Source organism: Coffea arabica, chromosome 3e (genome assembly GCF_036785885.1).
Source record: "Coffea arabica cultivar ET-39 chromosome 3e, Coffea Arabica ET-39 HiFi, whole genome shotgun sequence".
Classification (NCBI taxonomy): domain Eukaryota; kingdom Viridiplantae; phylum Streptophyta; class Magnoliopsida; order Gentianales; family Rubiaceae; genus Coffea; species Coffea arabica.
Window position 1 is genome coordinate 43,796,692 of NC_092315.1, and position 22,114 is coordinate 43,818,805.

General features: G+C 33.1%; 4 protein-coding genes across 5 annotated transcripts; 2 read left to right on the top strand and 2 right to left on the bottom strand.

Annotated features, from left to right (window-relative positions):
* LOC113736463 (uncharacterized) lies at window positions 1-1,028 on the bottom strand. The gene is made up of 5 exons (XM_072084014.1): window positions 918-1,028; window positions 772-819; window positions 574-603; window positions 349-459; window positions 1-249 (listed from the first exon to the last, which is right to left on the bottom strand). The coding sequence occupies exons 1-5, from the start codon at window positions 986-988 to the stop codon at window positions 54-56; spliced, it is 456 nt and encodes a 151-aa protein (XP_071940115.1). The 5' UTR covers window positions 989-1,028; the 3' UTR covers window positions 1-53.
* Window positions 1,029-1,943: 915 nt separating this feature from the next.
* Window positions 1,944-2,956, bottom strand: LOC113737674 (uncharacterized). The gene is made up of 2 exons (XM_027264867.2): window positions 2,929-2,956; window positions 1,944-2,812 (listed from the first exon to the last, which is right to left on the bottom strand). Exons 1-2 carry the CDS (start codon window positions 2,954-2,956, stop codon window positions 1,944-1,946), a joined length of 897 nt encoding a protein of 298 aa, XP_027120668.1.
* A 5,093-nt stretch (window positions 2,957-8,049) lies between these two features.
* Window positions 8,050-11,214, top strand: LOC113737146 (uncharacterized). Of its 2 annotated transcripts, none has more exons than XM_027264407.2 (3): window positions 8,050-8,211; window positions 8,730-8,789; window positions 10,346-11,214. In XM_027264407.2, the coding sequence occupies exon 3, from the start codon at window positions 10,439-10,441 to the stop codon at window positions 11,042-11,044; it is 606 nt and encodes a 201-aa protein (XP_027120208.1). In that variant the 5' UTR covers window positions 8,050-8,211; window positions 8,730-8,789; window positions 10,346-10,438; the 3' UTR covers window positions 11,045-11,214. The 2 variants fall into 2 exon arrangements, with proteins under 2 accessions (XP_027120208.1, XP_027120207.1); XM_027264406.2 differs by having other exon boundaries at window positions 8,051-8,211; window positions 10,368-11,214.
* Window positions 11,215-19,637: 8,423 nt separating this feature from the next.
* LOC113737825 (cytochrome P450 705A5-like) lies at window positions 19,638-21,770 on the top strand. Its single transcript, XM_027264992.2, has 2 exons — window positions 19,638-20,540; window positions 21,008-21,770. Exons 1-2 carry the CDS (start codon window positions 19,638-19,640, stop codon window positions 21,662-21,664), a joined length of 1,560 nt encoding a protein of 519 aa, XP_027120793.2. The 3' UTR covers window positions 21,665-21,770.
* The last annotated feature ends 344 nt before the right edge of the window (window positions 21,771-22,114 follow it).

The following is a 22,114-nucleotide window of genomic DNA, read 5'->3' on the forward strand; positions in this document are numbered from 1 at the left end:
TTGCCAAAAGCAGCTTTGTGACTGTAGTTGCTACTTTTTTTTTCAACCATTTTTCAACGGTACAAAGCACAAAGATACTCAAAGCCAAAAGCCAAAAGCCAATATCTTTTTTCCCTAAACAGCAATTCTACAGCTAAAAGCCAAAAGAAAAATGAAAAATGTCGAGAGCTCAATTGCCAACAAAGCTCTTCTTCGCAGCAGCATGTTGGGCCAACCACAGCACTCGCACGTATTTTCCTACAGCTCGTCCTGCAAAAGGGTGGAAGTAAGAGAGTTAAAACAATTGAAATTTCTGATAACAAATCATCATGGTTAACTCAGCACTGAAGGATCAGACAAAGCCCTTACTTTAACATTTTCCTCAGCTGCGGCAGTAACATCTTCCTTTGTTTCTGATTTGGCGTCTGCATCATCACTATCTGCTTCATCAGCAGCATCATCATCATCGCCTTCCTCAGCCTAAAAGAACAAGTTTTTTCCATTAAGAAAGTGCACGTAATAAGAACATATCACAGATAAAATCTGGAGCAAAAAGAGTCTCTTTTGAGAACAACATTTTAGTCAGGAACTTACATCAGAATCGACTGGGTCATCCTTTGCTTCCTGAAACAAAATCAGACAGGAGTTTGAGATATAAGTTGTCTCTTCATAATCAAATGATCACTGTTCAAATAATGCAGTATAAAGGAAGTCCAAAGTCCAAACTATACAGAAATGGAATTCAAATGTACTCAAGACATCATGCAACAGAGGAGAATTAATGAAAAGTACCTCCTCCTCTCTCTTCTTTTCTGCCTCATCAAAAGCAACTTTTTCAGCCTACAACATGAACATTTTCATGTGTCAACAAGCAGACGAAAGTAATTTAAACCTTTTTATTTTTTGTGCATCGCTTGGGGAAAAAAAATTCCACATACATCCTTATGCTTGCCCCATGTCTCTTCAGCCAACTTCTTAGCATATTCAAGATCATCAGATACCAATACATTGTCAAATAGAGTTCCAGATTTCACCTGAAGAGATACCAATATATTGTCAAATAGAGTTTTTCTTGCGATTGTTAAATTGACCAAAAATGCAAGAAAAAGGCAATTGACAAAACAGAGATGAAAATAACCAGAAGAAGAGAAAAAAAAAGAGGTACTTTAACCTGTAATGGTACATTATTCAAAGGCCAACACTCTACATTTCCCCTTAATGACTTCAACACAGCTAAGAATAATTGTTTCTTCCACTCACCGGTCAACTTCTTAAAGCTAAAACAGTTGAAAAACCTACTTCTAAGCCCATGTTGCCATTAACAAACATTACGTAAATATATTACTGTAAGTCAGATAAGGATCAGATTCAAGAACCTCTAGCTTGCTAAAGCATTACCATAGTAGGACTATAAAAAATTTACCCTCACAATGCCGAGATCATAACCCCAAATCAACCATAATTAGTTATCACTTGAACATTAACATGAAGAAGAATATCAGAAGCAAGCAAATTTTCAATCCTAAATTATTTAAGAAAATTATGCATTGTCAAAGATGTCTTGCCTCATTGAATTACCCAAGCGGAGTGAAATAAAATACAAACTGGCATTATGAAGAATGTTGCAAATAAAACCTGTGAAAAATGTTACAGCTTGCCAGAAAATTGCAACTCATCAATGCAGAATGACAAGGCCATGGTTTTAATACAATACATGTTTCTACAAAGCTGTCCTCAATCTAAAAATAAGTAAGATTATGAATAAAACCTGTTAGAAATGTTAATGCTCATTGGAAAATTGTAACTAGTCAACGCAGAATGAGAGGGCCATGGTTTTCATATAACAATTGTTGCTACAAACTCTCCTTAGTCGACCAATCACATGGCTGCATATGAAACCAGAAAACAATCAACTCTGTCCTGAAGGAACAGACACAAAGCACACCAATGAAGAGCAGGGATTGTCAAGAAACGAACAGGAAACCACGCCTATAAAGAGTAAGGCTCACTGACGTAAATATAGCCCAAACAAAAGTTATCCACCAAGCCAGAAACAAGGCCATTTCTTTGACCAAAGCAGAGCAAGGCAGTAGATTACATGGCAACTTGAAATCTGCCAGCAAGTTAACATCAATATGGGATAATCCAAGAAGGAGAAGTGCAATCGCGGCAGGCGCAAAGAACTGCAGAACTACAAGAAACATGTAATGGTTGTGCAAGAAAACTTTTGCCCTGCTATAATCCAAGTCAGGGACCTTACTGGCATGCAATCTCTGGTACCAACACAGTACCGCTTCATTTAAAAACATCTGCACATTTGGCCGCAAAGACAAAATTTGCAAAATACCAGAACTGAACATGCACCAAACCCTGAACTTGTAGAAATCTGATCGCAACATGCCCAATCTACCTATCAACTCCTCAGTATATCTGTTCCTACCATTGGAATGAAGCCCTTTGATTCCATCAGATTTATCGCAGACGAGGAGTTCAATAAACGGGCCAACCCAAAGCGTGGAAGTGAATACAACTAACAAGTAATTGCCATAAAGAAGCATTCTTCCAAACCATCCACAGGAAATTATGGACAAATTAGAACGAATCTGATCAGTTCCAAGCCAAAAGGCACGAGCATTCCTCGTAGCTGGGATGTAAAAGAGACCCACAATGCAGCCCATTAGAACAGCAATAAAGAACTTCCCAAATCCGTCCAACGATTCAAAATCAAAATCAAGACCCCAACCGGGAACCATCTCCAAAACAATCGCGAGGCCCCAGAAAAACCCAAGAACCCCAAATACAAGACTCAACAGCCTCTCTGACCTTTTAGAAGCTGATCGCTCAAATGAAAGCTTGGCAATCAAAATTAACAATCTACATACCCCAACAATTCCTAACAAAATCGGGATCACGGACCCATTTTCTAAAATAACATATTAAAAAACCTACACCATCGCTTTTCCTTGAAGTCTGCCATTGCATCGGAAGGGTCTTTAAAGTGTGTCCATGATTGTATAAATTCAGATCTGGATGCTAGAGAGGAAGAGGGGAACCATATGTCTATGGGAAACTGAAAATTGATAGAGAGGGAAAGAGAGATAGAAGGAGAAAGGTGCAGGGAGGTTGCAATTGAACTTTCGAGCGCTCTGATCTGAGAACAATATTTGGGAAAGTAGCCTTGCAAGTGTGGAAGGCTTGAAATTCATGTGGTGCTAGGCTTGACAAGTGCTGTGCCGAGAATGCTTAAAAAATTTTCAATGCGCGGCTCTGCTAAAAATTGAAAGGGAGCAAAATTTTGAAATTTTCACAAAAAAGCACCCATGATTTCTCACCAATAACATAGAAACTTTGGCCCACTAGAATCAGTATTTGGAGGGAAGCTTTCCCGCTCTCCTTTTGGCGAGAATTTTAAGCGAGAAAAGTCCTTGCCACCCTCGCAGAGTATATGATGGCTCCAATTAGGGGTGTGCAAAATCGAAAAATTCCGATTTACCGACCGAATTCGAATTGAATTCGGAATTTTCGAAATCGGTAAATCGGAAATCGGAATCGAATTCGGATTTTCTTCATATATTTCGAATTTGGTTCGAATTCGGTAATGGAGTTTTTCAAATCGGAATTTCCGATTTCGAATTCACAATTCGAAATCGGAATTCGAATTCCGATTTCGATTTCAAATTCGTTTTTAATATATAAATATATTTTTTATACATGTAATATAAAATTTATACTATATAATATTATATAAAATTTATAAAATTTATATAATATAATATAATATAATATAAAATTTATAAAATTTATATAATATTATATAATATTATAAATTTTATATTATATAATAATATATAAATTTTTCCGAATTCGGTGAAATCGGTGAAATCGGAATTTACCGAATTCCGAATTGAATTCGGTACGAATTCGAATTCGGAATTGGTGAATTCGAAATCGAATTCGGTTTATCAGGTACCAAAATTTCTAAAAATTCCGAATTCAAACTTCCGAATTACCGAATTCGAATTCGATGCACACCCCTAGCTCCAATTTTTGGTGAGGTATTGCCCTTTTCCTTGCTATAAGCCTCTTAAGAGCGTCAAGCTTTCTACTTCTTCCTAAAGTTGTTGTCGCTAATACCCTTTTTTGTTGTAGTGAAGGGAGGAAAACTATAAAAAACTGATGTTTTATTGAAAAATATATTTATTTTTTCATCCGATAAATAAATTTATTTATGAAAAAATGGGTAGTCTGTTCTTATAATAGATGAAAACTATAAAGAGCTTGTGTTTTATTGAAAAACGGGTTCATTTTTATTTTATTCGATAAATAATATTTTTTTTTAGAAAAATGGGTACTATATTCTTATAATGGAGGAAATTCATAAAGAACTGGTTTTTTATTGAAAAAAGAGTTTATTTTTATTTTATTCGATAAACAAATTTGTTTATGGCAAAATGGATACTCTTTTCTTATAAGGGAGGGAAGCCATAAAGAGCTGATGTTTTATTGAGAAATGGGTTCATTTTTATTTTTTCGATAAATAAAATTTTTTTTATCCGATAAATAAATTTGTTTATGGCAAAATGGGTACACGGTTCTTATAATAGAGGAAAGGCATAAAGAGTTAGGATTTTATTGAAAAATGGGTTTATTTTTATTTTATCTGATAAATAATTTTTTTTAAGAAAATGGGTACTCTGTTCTTATAATAGAGAAAAGTCATAAAGAGTTTATTTTTTTATTGAAAAACGGGTTTATTACTATTTTATTCCAGCCAACTGTGACCCATTTTCCCATTAACCTAAGTTAGACGGACTAAATCATTGAGTTTGTTAACCACAGTCAAAATTAACACAGAAGCAACTGACTCAAATTACTCAATCCTTTATGGCTTATACCGAATGAATACTAGGAAGCTTATTTGAAATAACAATAAAAATATTCTATAAATGATTAAAATTTAGTACATTAGTTAGTAAGTACTTGTAACATACTTGTATAATGCATGATTATATGTATAATTTAATATTCTTTTGTACTTATATATTTTAAAATATTTTGTGAAAAATATTTTGACCTTTCACATAACCTTAGAAAATAATAAAATTTTATCGTATTATAAAATAATAATTTTATCTTATTATATTCATAGGTTTTAAGTTATAAAAATTGTGATATAGAAACAAGTGATATTCTACATGTAACTAGGAAGATTTGTTGTTATTGTTATCCAAACTTTCAAATTTTTCAAAAATTGAAAATGATTACAAACTTACTATTCTACAATTAGTATAATTTGTTAATTAGCCAAAATTCTAGCAAAAGGCAAGCAAATGCAACTTGTAATCAATCCATTCTGATGCATGAAAAAATAAGGTAGCATTCTGCAAATAAATAAAAAAAAATTCACTTTATATGGTTCGTTGTGACAACCAGGCTTATCCCCACTTTTGTTTGAGTTTTGATTACAATGGATATAACCTATTCCCTCCAAACCCCAAATTTTGAATTATAACATTCAACCAAAACATGCTCAAACTCTCAGGCTTGATCATACAAGGACAACTAGTGTGAATATCCGTGCTACGCACGGTACTTACATTATTAAAATAAATTAAAAAATTATACCATTTTAATTTGAAAAAAGTTAAAAAAATTATACCAACATAATTCAAATTTAAGATTTGTCTAACAATAGTTCAAAATATGACAAAAACTGTAAATCATTCAAGAATTGTGTTTTTGCAAAAGATGGATCTTAAAATAATAATAATAATTTACATTAGAAAATGAATGATATATGGATAGAAATAAATGTAATTTCATGTTTTTTTATTTTAAAATGAAATACTTACCAATATTATGCATTCGATTTGATAATCTTATATATATATGCATTATGAGAATATATATATATGTATGTATATATCTGTGTGTGTGTGAATTAACTACCTTTGAATTAATTTTTTTAAAAAAATTATTTATTTTTAATGCCTTTATAATTTGTGAATGATTGTGAGAATAAAATATATTATGACAATAAGATACGTTGAATTGTGAAAATTGTAATTTAAACAGACTCCTAAATTTTGGATATTTGACTTTCGTAGTTGCGAATTTCTTAAATTAACGGTTAGTTATTACTCTAAGTGATATGGTAAGTGTCAGTAATAAATGTGAGATGTGAATTGGAATTTGCAGATATCATTTTACAGGGGTGGTTATTATCCGTTAGTTAAAGTTTAGGAGTTTGAATTTTATGGGGTAGTGGAAAAAACATAAGGGAAATGTGAAAAAAATATAAGTATGATTATAGGATTTGTAGGGCCGGTTACATGATTAGTTAAGAGATAAATATTTTTTAATTAAAAAATGTAAAATTCTATTAAAATAGCATTCAGACTTTTGATAATTTTGAAAGCTCCTTATCCAAAACCTCCTCAGCAATACATTTAGATATAGATACTAAGCGATAGTTATGATAGCGCAATAGTTTTTACCTGATATAACACGTTGTTACACTTTTAGCCATCATTTGATTTATTGTTGGACATATTCGCCTAAATAAAATAACACCTAAAATTATGGAAGTAAGTTTCCTATCTAAAATAGTAAGTTAAGTGTAATAGATTAGTAACTTTTATACCTCAAAAGGTAAATTGGAATAAATATTAAACTTAATTTTTAAATAAATAGATTACTACTTGATATCCCAAACTTACTTTTAAAAGAGTAAGTTTAGTTCAAATAACAGTAAGTTTTTATACATCAATAGTAATTCTTACTAATAACATGGCAATAAAAATGATTAAGGATCAAAATTTACCATTTTTTGGAATGCATGTACAATTTTTACATTAAAACCTTATCTCAAAGTAGTAATAGAAAGCTTATTTGAAATAATGATAAGATGTTTTTATTAATGATTAAAACTTAGTACCTTAGTTAGTAAGCACTCATAATATACCTTAGTAAGTTTAATTCAAGTAATAGTAAGTTTTTATACATAAATAGTAATTATTACTGATAACATAGCAAATTTGATTAATAATCAAGATTTATTGATTTATGGGACGCATGTACTATTTTACTTTAAAACTTATTTCAAACTAATATTAGGAAGTTTATTTGAAATAACGATAAGATGTTTTATCAATGATTAAAAGTTAGTACCTTAGTTAGTAAGTACTCATAATATACTCGTATAATACATTATTATAGGTATAATTTAAAATTTGTTGTACTTATATATTTTAAAATACTATGAAAAATAGTATGAACTAAACCTACTCTCCAAAAAGTAAATTTCTGATATGCAGTAGTAATTTATTTTTAAAAAATTTAAGTTGCATATTTATTTCAATTTACGCTTGAACATACATCGATCGGTGCTCTTTGGATGCGTCCAAACTCCAGTGAATGTCTTTAAACTAAATTCTAATCAAAGTAGTATCCAAAATGTAATGATTCAGAGTAAATTGCTCATAAAACTTAGTACAAGGATAGCTAGTGTGAATATCCGTGCTATCCAAAATATTTATGTATTTTACATAAATATAATGATTCAGAGTAAAATACCAATAAATAGATAGTATTTTGTTGATGTAATGCCCATAATCGGTGGCCCCAGGATGGCTTTGTTTAGTAATTAGTACTGCTTACGCTTCTTCACAAATGTTTTATTCTTAGACCCTTTATATTTATGTTAATTCCGTGACATCCCAACACAACCGGTTATAGGTCACCACTTACTTTTGTAAAAATAACCCTTCTTGATCGGTACATGTCAGTTTCTTTGACATATTCTTTACCTTTCCACGTGCCTGCTTCTTTGCCATATGCTTTACTTTCCACACCTCTTCTTTGATTACTAAACATACTGCAGCAACGTCCTATATTTGAAATGCATTATTAGATACATACCATATCATATCATACAGAGGTGGACCGGTTACAGCGTAATTTTTAGCAACTCCTGTGGCTTTTACAATGTGAGATTGCAAGAAATTCAGGGCAATATCGTCACTCCATGGGAATTTTACTCGTTCCATAACTACCGATTCCCCTCCACCAATTATCCATCAAACCGAAAAAAAAAATTATCCAACAAACCAAATCGCTCCTCTTCACAGCTTTCTATCTCACAGGTTTTTTTTTTTTTTTTTTCAAGGAGACTACTTATTCATCTTATTCCTGAAAAGATTTGGAATTCAGAGTGCTTATTCACTGTCTGAGGTATGTCTTTTGGTTTCTTTTAATCTTTTGCCACTTTTTCGTATTTTTTTTCTCAAAGTTTTTGTGGTACTTGCATGATTAGGAAATTAAACTGTACTTGGATGAAAAATACATGAGGCTTTGACCTGCAGTATGTCAAAATCGCAAGCAAGTGATAGATAGTATTAAATTTCTGGTTTCTTTATATAGTATTTGGCTTGCAGATTTTTCTTGCTTAGCAGATTTTTCTAGCTGGATAATCTTTCTTCTTATCTTAGAACTGATCATTAAAAGAAGAAGAAGAAGAAGAAGCAAATGATTACCCGTTATTCCCATGGTAGTTAAATACAAAATAGGGAAGCAACTGATCACTGATTAGTTCTCCAGTTTAGGCTCATTCTTGTAGAGTTTAGATTGTTAACTGGAGTTTTTTTGGTGTATTTTGCTGTTAACTACACTGGGATTTGATGTTTGTTGTTAAGCGGCACATTAAAAAGCATAAACTTAGAGCATGGACTGATTTCTAGAGTTTTGTTCAGACAAAGGCATTGGCTTTGCTGAGTAAGAAGGCAGGTTCTATGGTGGAGTACAACTTAAAGGTACTTTCTATCTGCAGGTTACTGTATATTGCTAATAGTAGTATCTCAGCTTTTTTTTATTTTTTAAAAAAACTCAGTGGTTATCCAATATGTCCTTAATCTAGATGATTGTGACTGGGCTTAATCTATCTAATGAGGCTGGAATGAGCTACTTATTGAAGCATACTTTCAATTTAATCTGTTTCTTGGGTTAGATACTTGTGTTGGTACTAATTGAAATATGTTCTTTGTTTGATAACTCTAGCAAGTATTACAAGTGGTATATCAGTTGTTTTAGTTTAACTTTAATTATTAATGCAAATTGAAATTGTGAAATGTGGCAAGATAGTAGATAGGAGATGCAGAGGCTTGTATTAAGGAAGGGAATTAGGAAAAGAAATCTCTAACTTGTATTTTATGCTGACTAGAATAATATTAATGACTCTTAACCATCTTATGTTTTGTGAACTTTTATTTCTTTTCCAGCTGCCATTCATCTATTCAACTATAAATTTAATGTATTACAAAGTATTTGACTTGAAAACTCGAGCCTTTGGTGGGAAAGACTCGACCTCATCGTCCAGTATATTGAAGTGGACTGATCTTTAATCTAGATTAACTTTCTCATTCTCCCAGTAATTCTCCCAGTATCTCCAGACATGAGCATAAAAATTGTCATTTATATCAGCTGTCCTTACACTTCAACAAAAAATCATCATGAAGTTAGTGATTTGTACATTAGAACAATTCTTGAAGGAGTTGGGAAGGGGAATAAGCCAGTTGATCAATGCCTAAGTGAATTGATTCAAATGATTTGGTCTTTTTTTTGTTCCCCTAAAGAAATCAATACTTTCTTATGCTACCCATTAATTAGAGATAGAGTTTGTCAATAAGCAAATAGATTGATTGCTACACTCTACTACTAAAAAACAAAGGGCAAATTACATTTTACCCCATGTAGTTTAGCGCTTTTTTATATAATCCTCCTATGGTTTCAAAAGTTATACATAACTCCCTCATGGTTTGGATTAAAGTGTCAAAGTGACGAAAATAGTCATTCGTAACAGAACTTCTAAAAATGTCGAAATTACCCTTATAAATACATGATACACTAACCCCGTATGATGTTTATGTTTTATTATATAATCCCCTTATGGTTTAATATTTTATCATATAACCCTTTTTAGTTTTCAAAATATACACAACCCCCCCTTGGTTAATAAATAATTTTCAACTTTACATAAGGGTATTTTTGATATTTTAGATGACTCCATTATGAATAATCATTTCCGTCCCATTGACACTTTAATCCAAACCATGAAAGGGTTATGTATAGTTTTTAAAACTATAGGGAATTATACAAAAAATACTAAATCACAGGGAGGTAAAGTGGAATTTGCCCAAAAACAAAAAGCAACATCAATAGAGAGACAGAAATTCAATAGGGAATAAATTTCTCATTGCTACAACCATGTTAAATTATCAATTTCATTCTCTTTTTCTAGTTAATATATAAGTACAACTATTTCTGTAAGTGTACGCCAAATTATTGAATCCTGATGCCAACATACCAACAGTACCTACCCTCAATCTCTCCAGATAAGGTGTTTCTTGAGTGCAATAAAAGTTAGAGAAAATAGTTTTGAGGGGAATAGTGGCTGAGAGCTTCAATGGCAGAGCCCACACCAGTGTCAACTCTAGCCTCTCAAATATGCAATCAGATTAGCTCTGTTTTCAAACAACCCATCTCCGGACCCACCGCCCTGGAAGTGATTGTGGAAGAAGTGGCGGCGACAGCCAAGGGCAACGGCCAAATCTTCGTCTACGGCGTAGGACGAGAAGGTTTAATGCTGAAGGCTTTGTGCATGAGGCTCTTCCATCTGGGTCTCTCCGCCCACTGCGTCTTCGACATGACCACCCCGCCAATCGCTTCTCCTGACCTCTTGATTGCTTCGGCCGGACCGGGGGGTTTCTCCACCGTCGATGCAATTTGCGAGGTAGCAAGATCCAACGGGGCAAGGGTAGTGTTGCTGACCGCTCAGCCTGAGTCAAAATCTTCTTGTGTCAAGCATGCGAGCGTGGTTGCTCATATCCCAGCTCAGACTATGGCGGATGATCAGGTTGCTGCTGATCCCAAATCTAAGCCATTGCTTCCAATGGGAAGTCTGTATGAAGGGGCCATGTTTGTGCTATTTGAGATGGTAGTCTTCAAATTGGCTGAGGTTTTGGGTCAGAGTTCAGAGGTCATTCGTGCTCGCCATACTAATCTTGAGTAGAATGTATGAGTTCTAAAACTTAAGTGCCAGGACACTTTGGATTGACCCAATCATGTTAGTCACTCTGCCTTTGCAAGAAAATCAGTCTTGAACTTCTGTTTTAGCATTTTCTTTGTGGGATTTCATGTATTGACTCCGATGTAATAAAATACAAAATGCTGAATTTCCTATTCCAAAGTGCAATGATGAGTGGATTAGGCTTGTTAAGTGGATTAAGTGAATTGGCTTTTGATATGCTCAAACTCGTCCCATATAAAATTTTCATTCTTTTGAGTCTAATATAAACTCAATTTAAACTCGGGTATTGGTAGGAGTGGCAATGGGGCAGGGGATACCTCCCCCAACCCCCGCCCTGTTGCATTTTAATTCCCCCTGCCCCGCCCCTGCTCCTGCTCGGCCCCGCCCTGCCCAGCTTCCCCCGTGAGATTAAAAAAATTGTATTATATAATTTCATTATAATTAAATTTGAGCAAATAATCAAGTACTAAAACTCAACACATCACCAAATTATTATTCATTGTAACTTCAAATTGAAACTCATAAAAATAATTAAACAAAGGTTATTTGAATACAATTTAATATGATAAAACAAATATAACTAAAATAATCAAGTTTTCACATTTGATACAAATACAATCACTAAATTATTATTATGTTTTTTGCAAAAAAAAATGTTATTGTATTAAGTGTAGTTAGGAATTTAATATAAATGTATTAATAAATTTGGTATAAATAATTAATAAAATTTATTAATAGACATGTATAATTAGTAGTATAATTGATAATATCATTATATATATATAATTATGTACATATATATATATATTTTCAAATGGGTGGCGGGGTGGGGGTTGGGGCGGGGGGAGTATACCCCTACCCCGTTTCTAAACAGGGCGAAAAAATTCCCCTCGCCCCCGCCCCACCTCGGGCCCAATGACCCACCCGCATGCAGACACCCGCCCCGTAACACCTTAGGTATTGGATTTGAATCGGACAAGTTCAAACTTATGTCATGTATTTTTTACATTCATAAAATCTAGTCTTGCATATAAAAAGAGGGAGTTGAGGTTAGGAATGGTGTTAGGAGACCTTGAGTGGGTGGACAATTTTGTGAATTCAATTTTATATGTTACTGGTCAAGATTAGTTTCAACTCTAATCATGTGAGACCATGTGTCAATAGCGTTTTTCCTGTTTGGTTTGCTAATAAATTAGTTAGTTTGGGTGGTAATTGCTGTTGAAATATGAGATGCCATTTTAATTATTCATGGTGGTTAGGTTCAATACCTTGATTGTTTAATTGTTTAGTTTTGGAATCACGTTGGTTTTCCAAGTTATTATTCAAATAGTGATACTTTTTCCAATGGGTCTCGACCAATGATTCACCTGAAAGAATGCACTTCATGAATGTAGGCCCGTTTGAACCTGAGTTTTTTAGAAGTTTGTCTAAAACTTTACTGTAGATCACTGTAGAAGTTGTAGAGTTTTAACAAACAGTGCATTCACTAAGTATGATTTTCAGTCTTTAAAAGTATATTTTAACACACTCACTATTCAATGAGTCTTTTAAAAAAATCCATGTACGAGTCTTGTGCATGCAGGTTAAATTCTTTCATAAAATTTGGAATCATCTTTTGTGAAATACAATAAAGGTATGTTTGTTCCTCATGCCTTTTAGTTTTCAAAACTTCCGGCTAACTTTTAAATGCGGTTATCTTAGTTATTGCTTTACAAATTTCACTAATTTTTTAAGGCTCGCACTTAGGTAAATTCAGTTTTAATACATCTAATAACCATTTGGTGAAATTGTATTATACAATCTGGACCATTAAATATTTAAAAATCGAATCTATCCAAGTTTTGATCATTTGTCATTACTCTCTTCCATATTTTATATTGATACATTTTTTTTTATAGCTTTCATCTGACAACATCAAGCATCGCGTGATGCCCCCAACAAACTAGTGTTGCCAACAGACAAGAAATGGAAATGGGGCCTCAAAGGCCCATTAAAGAGCAAGTTCCCTATTCGCAACTGCAGTTGCTTTCTCGAAGCATGAGAGTTATTTTGGACCAGTAAAAACGTTACATTTGCTGGCCCAGCAATTTGCTCACGTGTTGGGCAACAGGCCCAATCTTGGGTCATTCATGCCCATGAGCCTCAGGTCAAGATCGGGCCACCCATCATGTTTTAAAGACTACAGGATGTCTTTTATTATAGTGTTTTTAATGAATATATAAAATGAAAAAGAAACATGTTCATGTAGTTATTTTGAACAAAGTTTAGTGCATAAGCATAAAATCATAGGTAACAAATGCATAATTATTTAAAAAAATTATTATGTTTAAACGTTGAGAAATGTTTGGCATATAGGTTATTCTTTTCAGAATTATTAAATGCAGTATGCAATATCTAGGCCGAAACCTTGTATAGCCCAAAACTCGGTAATATTTTAATCGGGCCCAAGGTTTAAGCCCATTCTCGACCCAATCCTAAAACATGTGAAGCTCGGCCCTATTTGGTTGGTTTAAGAGTTTATGACACCGACCCTAGAGGGTGATTCATGGAGTGGGCAACAATTCCAATTTTGGTTCCAAACATTTTCCCAATTTGGTTTTCGACCAAGTAGACAATTGAGAAATTCAGAGATTCCTAGCAAAATAAGTCATCTGCAAGTCATGAACAAAAATTTTAAACATAAAAATACCATACACTTGGAAAGAAACTACAACCAAAGTTGCTTTCTCTCTATCTCACCTTCTCTTTCATAAATTCCTCAACACTTTATACACAAAAGCCTCCAAAGTAAAAATCATATTGAGAAATTCTAGAAGCATTTGTAAGTTTTTAAAGGTGTCCTCAAGCAATATGTCACGAGACGATCAACTACTCCTAGAAAATGGTCCCAATGTTTTCAATTCTGATTTAAGGGGAAAAAAATACAACTGATAAATTTGGTCAGTTGCTAGCTAGGGTAAGAATGATATGGCCGTTAAAATATACCAAAAGAGCCAAGATTGTCTAGAAAAGTTACTTTTACGTGACTCTAACTATCAGCAACTATGCAGATCTTGTCAAATTTTTTCTTTAAGTTTATACTATAAACTCTAAGGCTCAAATTTGTTCTCCTTTAACTGGAGGCCACTTTAGTCCAGTACACTCTAGGGGACTAAGCCAATATCTATCTCATTTAAAATTTAAGCATATATGTAGTATTACTTCTTTCTCAGTTATACATGTATCATTAGATTTTGGTGGCTTATTCCTTTACAAGCTAACTAGGGAAGGGTTCTTGAAATGCTCTTCACTATTAGGTTCAGAATTTGAATCACAGACTTGACAGTTGGGATTAAAAAGAGTGTGGAGAGGGATGAGAGGTAAAAAATAATAGTAATAACAATAATAAATTAAAAAAAGGGTTTTTAATGGGCACCCGTTAATACATCTAAAATTCATCTAATCTATTATATATATATACTATAATTATTATCCTCCCTTACATTTATATAATTTTCCTATTTAATTTTATCTACCCTCTTATGTATTTATTTACTTTTTGTAATTAATCTTACATTTTTAAAAATATGGCATTTGAAATATATTTTATCGAGTGTCCAATGGTCACATGTTAAACAAACATTTTTTAAAAAAAAGCTAACCAAAATGTGACATTATGTTGATGTATAAATGACAATAAAAACTAAAATGTAACATATAGATGGTGGTATACTGCCGCAAATCCAGTGTGAATACTTTTTATGGCGGTATATATCTTGGCATTTTACGCCATAATTTACGTGCCCCGTAAAGCCAAAATTCTTGTAGTAACTAAATCAATAACTATATATGGGACAATGAAGTGTTGAGATCCATGAAGAATGGGGCTAAAATGGGAGCTTATAGGTGAATTAAACAAATTACACTGGTTAAAATAATTATATGCAAAAATGATTTTGCAAACGTGAGAATATGCCTCAAAGTACAAGAGATTGAACTTGTAACGTTTCACTACTAACTGAAAATTCAGAAGTTGAGGTGTTCAAATTCGTGTAGATTAATCCATGAGCACTGTCGCAGAATTCTTGTTAAGTGTAAGCTACTATACCTAAAACGTTGAAAAAATAAAACTAAACCATATTTTAAATGCACTTTACAGCTGCAACATACAATAATTTAAGTGCAGTTAATGTTGTTAACTTGAAGTATCTGTATAGGTGCATACCTTGGGTAAACAATAGAATAATTAGACTAGTTGTTTCATGCATGGTTGAGCGAGACTAACTAGAATTGATATTTTCATGTTGCCATGGATGAGAATGGGATCTATTGGACATGCTTTTTAAACTTTACCTTTTAGCTCTTTCAGGTAGTTGCGACAAGATTATAACTGGAAAAATTTCACAAACCATTCTTGAGGTTTATGAAAAATTCAATAATTCTCCTCAAGTTTTTGAAATGGATTTATCTAACGAGTGTCCTATATGTTTAGGTATTAATTTTTTGATAAGAGTGAAACTAATTTAGAAAAGTATCTAAGGGTGCGATTGATAAAACTGAAGTTTGAAATTTAAAAATTGAAATCTGAAATCTGAATCCATTAATTTATTGAATTATTAAGTATTAAATCAAATAGTATATCACATTCAATGATAAGTGAATAGTTTATCATTTATTTTTGAAAACAAGTTTTGCCTAGAAAATTCAGTGCTACTTAATTAATTCAGATGTTAAATTTTTGGTTATCAAATGCATCTAAACATATTAAGATCTGAATTCATTATATCTAAGTGCTGAATTGGGTTATCAAACATGGTCTAAATGCAGGAGAGACAAATAATACAAGCATGTGTATTCATAAGGTAAGTTAGGTGTAATTTAAGCGTCTTAACAAGTGCTTTTACTTGCTCAAAATAACAATTAAGTTGAAGTAGGTTCCCCTGGGGCACTTTTTAGAAAAATCCTTTCAAAAATTAGACTTTTTAACAAGTGCATTGAGCAAAAAAAAAATTTAATTATATAGCTAAAAAAGGCATGAAAAAGACACAAAATGAAGTTACAAATTTTTTGTAGCATGGCGAGAGTAAGTTTTGAAACAAAATTCAGCATGTGCCTATTGAAAGCTAATATTTAATTGGCATGAACCATATATGGCAAGGAAATCTGAACATCAGGGATGTAATTGTAAGTTTAAGAACTTGAACGGACCTATGTGAAATTGTCATAAACCTAAAGGGTTATCTGTGAAACTATGTCTTGAATAATTTATGTACACGATATTAACGGACAACATATTTTTAAAATTCTTATTTTTTTTGGCAATAAATTATCAAAATACAGGAAGTTAAACTTAACCAAACGTCAAAAATAAGAAACTCTCTATGATTCCATTGGATTTTGACATTCCTTCATGATTCATACAGTTCGATCAAGAATTTTTTTTTTTACTGAATGTCTATTGAGCACTTGTTAAAATATCAAAATCACACATAAATTACTGTGTAACTACACACACTCACATTTATTGAACCCTGAATTGTGATAATTTTTCGAATTAACTATACTTTTCCTAACCACGAACCCGAGAATCGTCTTATATAAGCATCTTATATGTTGTATATCATTACATCAAATGAATGCGTAAGTTAGCAAATGTGCATTCATACAGTAGTTAAGAAAGTTGAACTTCTGATTTTTGTGTCTTAAAACCTTTAAGAAGCTAGCAGCCCCATGCATAGGAAGTTGGGGTCTGCGTCTTACATGGATTCCATATCGAAATGTAAAGAAAGGAGAAATCAATCAATGTAAAACCGTAGTATACGTAGAATTCAGTAAATGTAAATGCACCATGTAATTCAGCAATTAGACAAAAGACTCCCTCTCTGCTTTTAAAATTAAAACCTACTTACTACCCTCTTATGTTTTGGATAAAATTGCAAAATAGATGGAAAACTCTTTAATAGACAACCCTTGCCAAAATGATTTTTCTGACTTGTAGTAAGACATTAAATTTCACCTACACTTTCCAGTTTTCTTAATCAATTCCACCAATTATGCAATTATATGTGGAGTTGATAGATACTTTTTGTTATCCATGAAAAAGAAAAGAGATTGTATAAATTTCAGTTTGACCTCTAAACTTTTCTTCGTTTTTTTCTTAACCCACTAGAGGGTTTTTTGGGTCAAAACAAGTGACAAATGGTAAGACAATTGAACTGACAAATTTCATCCATCTTACAACCCACGCCGTAGCTGTTTGATCCTCAAAAAACATTTGAACTGACAAATTTCATCCATCTTGCACTTTTACCCAAAACGCAGGGGTATTACGTAGAATTCAAAAAAAAAGGGGGTTTTGTGTCTAAACCACAGGGCTGTATAGTAAGATTTTAAAATCAAGATCCTAGCTTGGGTTGTTTTGGAAGTCATAAGATCAAATCATAGGTAGGATTGTGGAATCGTACGATTCTACTTAAAAAAAAGTAAAAAAAAAAATATTTTATTTATTTATAACTTTATTGTTCATAAAAACATGTATAAATATATGTTGAGAATGCAATGCCAGCTGAAAATGTAAATTTATTTGACTAAAATGTATAATTTCTAGCATTACGTACTAATAGATAAAGGTTTAAATTACTTCTGAATTTATTTTATTTTTTGGCTAAAAATTTGAAAATAAATATCATTGATCTAAATTCGTGAAATTTAAGATTTTGTATCTAAATTATTAAGGCATCTCTTACTTTATATAATATGTACTTAAATCCACGAAATTCAAGTGATCCAACAACAATGTTACAAACTATAAGATCTTGATAGGATTGAGATTGAATTCACAAACTTGAATTGTATAATTATATAATCCTCAGATCATAAAATCTGGATTTAGAGTTTAATAACTATTGCCTATGGTACATGCTATCTTTTTCTTTTACAATTTTTGAACCGTAACTCGAAGATTTTGCGTCGGAAGTATTTCAACAGCCATAAGTACAGTTGGAAAAATGGCAGGGTATAGGTAGGACTGCGTAGTTGCAATTTTATACGATTTTTGTAATTATTATATTTTATTGGTGTACACATATGTTATGGTATTGTACATGTAATTTTATTGTATATTAGTTAAAAGTATAAATTATGTTTCTGTATCCCAAATATAACAAACTACATAAGTATACATCAAAACTTGTAAAAAGTACGACAATTAAACACAATCCTGCCAAAACCCAAAAGTATAACTGCCCCTGTCCTGTGTCCTTCAGGTGCCGTAAGCCCACAATATAGGTGTTGGCTCTTTCCAAAGCCACCGCAGCCTTTATTTAGATGTAATTAATAGAGATGTTAACGCATCCTATTTCTTGACTCTCATTAATAACGTTTCATTTTTTCCTCATTAATACTGCCTTCATTTTCTTACTTTGTTTTGATAATTAAACATTTGAGTGTATTCAGTTCCGATCATCATTACAAACAGGATATTTTCTTAGAATTATAGATCACTTACAGAGTTTATTATAAATTTCCTTTCAACATAATTCTCACATTTACGGCGAAATTTGAATGTACAACTTTTTATAAAAAAGTTGTCTGCTCTTACTGATTGAACCAATTTGTACCGGTCCATTTATCATGCGAATGTGGTCTCCGCTAGTATTTGGCCTCTTTTGGAGGGGGCAAGCTAGTTCCCCGAGGATATGGTAAGCAGTAATGCTACTTATAAATGGAGGGCGGCGGTGTTCATTTGCGCCGCCAACTTTATGGAGCTCCAGTGTAAGCCCAATAGATTTTGAGAGCTATTGTTGAAAAGTAGTAATCCTCTCTGCTTTTGGATTATGGAAAATTTCAAACCTTTTGCTTGCTCAAACAAATTTTGAACTTGAAAATTCTTTAAGCCAATATACATGGCCTAACTTCTTGCTTTGCATAATTTTACTGCTTTGAAATGTTGTGTAGCGATAAATATGTAATCAACTACTACATATCTTTTTGTAATCAACGACACTTTAGACTAAAACTCCTAGTAAAAATGTAAAATGAACATATGTAACGAGATTATTTGTTTTCTACCATCTATAACGCGACATTAGCAATTTCATTTTTGATAATCGACCCCTCTTGATTTTTTTAGAGGTTTTTATTCTGACTGGGAATTGAGGAGCAGGTGGTTAGATGTACAACTCGAACATCCTATGGAGAGAAGATGAAGTTGTGTAAGAGGATGGCCAGTGTTGAACTTCCTAAATTGACCCTGTCTTTTGTCTTGAAAATCGCGTGGACGGACAGATCGACGACCTTAAGGCTAAATCTAACAGAACGGCCTCCCGTCTTAATTTTATACATTTTAGTGGTCAAAATCAGATTTTTAATAGTTGAGTGACAAAAACTCGATGATTGTAAAAGTTTAATGGCCAACCGGATAATTTGCAATATTTTTGTCCTTTCATATGATTCAAAATTTAAAAAAGAAAAAGAGTATTTTCAACAAATATGAAAGTGCCGATGTCAATTCCCTTTTTCCTTTCTTATCTCATACTTGCTCTGAAATATAAATGACGTAGCGAAGCAAACAATTCAGAAAATTCAGATGCCCAAAATGACTGACATCCAATACTACTCCACGTTCTTTATCATCTCCTTCATCTCAACACTTGTAATTCGATCCTTTTCAAAGAAAACCAATCGCCCTCGTTTCCACCTCCCGCCTGGCCCGCGCCCGCTGCCCATCATCGGTCACCTCCAACTCATAACTTTTCCTTTGGACCAGTTTTTCCAGAAGCTATCAACCAAATATGGCCCCATTATTTACCTGCAATTTGGTGCTTCAAAGCAGATTATCATATCATCTGCTTCTTTGGCAACAGAAATCTTCAAAACCCAAGATCTTGCATTCGCTTCTCGGCCGCCTTTTGCTGTTGAAAATAGGTTAACTTTTGTTGCCTCTAGTTTTCTCAATTCTGAGTATGGAGATTACTGGAAGTTCATGAAGAAGCTTTGCATAACTAAGTTGCTTAGTCCCCAAGCATTAGAGGCCTCAAGTGGGGTTCGCAGACAAGAATTACGCAGTTTCTTGCGAAAGATTGTGGAGAGTGCATCTCTTCTAAAGCCCGTCGACGTTGGACTTGAGCTCTCAAAGCTAACAAATAACATAATCTGTACGATGGCAATGAACACTAATTGTTCGAGCAACGATGATGAAGCTGAAAAGTGTAGAAAATTAGTGCAGGAGACGTTTGAACATGCTCTCAAGTTGAGTATTGGAGATGTTTTGGGGCCATTCAAATGGTTAGGCTTCTGGATTTATGGGAAGCAGGCCGTGGATGTGGAAAGAAGGTTTGATGGCATGCTAGAGAATATATTGAAGCAGCATGAAGAAAAAAGAGAAGAAAACAGCAAAACTAGCCAATATAAAGATCTGATAGATGTTCTTTTGGAGATGCATTATGATAACCAAGCTGAGTTTAAACTGACTAGAACTCAAATCAAGTCTTTCCTCCTGGTATGTGATTTTAAGTACTTGCTTTTCTTTCTTTTTTCTGTTTTGCTTTCAGATATCCAGATCTTCAGCAATTTTGTTATTTATTATTTTTTTTTGTTATTTACTATTGTTATTTGTATCTAGAATATGATTTGGCAAGTCGACCAAGTCATGGATAGTTAATTCTTAAACTAACTTAAAAGGTTTCTCTGAATGACAAAGAAAAAATATGAGGAAGAAAATAAGGGAAAAAAAAAAAAGAAAAAGCACGAAGGTATACATAAATACGTACTGTTAGTCTATGAATCTATTTCTGATATTCATTTCTCAAAATGAGATTAGAATTTCTTTATATCCTTTGCTAGTTTGTGCTCGCAACAAAAAATTAAAAAAAAAATGATTGAGAAGAAGACCAAATATGGAACTTCCTCATATTCTTTTGATGCAATTATTATATCTAAATTTGGATTGTGTTCTTCGTCAATTAGGACATATTTGTGGCAGGCACTGATACTTCTGCGAATACAATGCAATGGACTTTAGCTGAGCTCATAAACCATCCTAAAGTTTTCAAGAAAGTTAGAGAAGAGATAGATTCACTTGTTGGCAACTCAAGACTTGTTGAGGAATCAGACGTCTCAAGTCTACCCTATCTCCAAGCTGTAATGAAGGAAATACTCCGATTACATCCTCTGGGTTCTCTCATACCAAGAAAATGCCGCGAACATTGCAAGATTGATGTCTTTGATATACCTAAGAACACAACCATACTGATCAATACATATGCAGCCATGAGGGATCCTAACCTTTGGGATGATCCTAACGAATTTAAGCCCGAAAGATTCTTGATTTCCAAGGATACACAGAAAACCTTAGCTCGGCAAGATCAAATGGAAGGACAATTGCTGGATCTCTTAACTTTTGGAGGTGGGAGGAGAAGGTGTCCAGGAATGATGCTGGCTTTCCACACAATGAGCCCTACAGTTGCTGCCATGGTTCAGTGCTTCGACTGGACGCCGATTGAAGAGGGAAGGGAAGCTGATGCAGTGAATATGGAAGTCAGAAAAGGGTTTATTCATGTTATGGAACAATCACTTGTATGCACTCCTCGAGTTCGTCTCAATCCACTTGACTGCATAGCTTGATCTTGGAAAAATAATGCGTTACCAAAACTTGGTGCAGGATTACACTTTTGTTGGATAGTTGCGTTTTGCCAACAAAAATTTACAAGAAGTTTAGCACAATGATATGTGTAAGCAGCATACTTACTTTTATGAAAAATAATAAATGACTGAATTATAATTTTCTTTATAAAAGAAAATGTTGTCTTGGTTTAGTTAAATAGGGATATTATCGGTTTGTTTTTTCTTTTATCCCTTCATCGTTTAATTTTCACATATTTGGTCCCTCGAAGTATGGATGTTTCCACTTTGTCTTCCATATAGCTTTTGACATTAATGTAATTTGTTTGGTATGATTGTGAAATTTGCACTTCTAGTTTTCACTAAGATGCTTGTCTCGAGGAATATGATTTTTGGAGTTATATAAAATGTGACAAAGCTAAATTAAAAGTTGACAAGTATCCAAAAATGTAG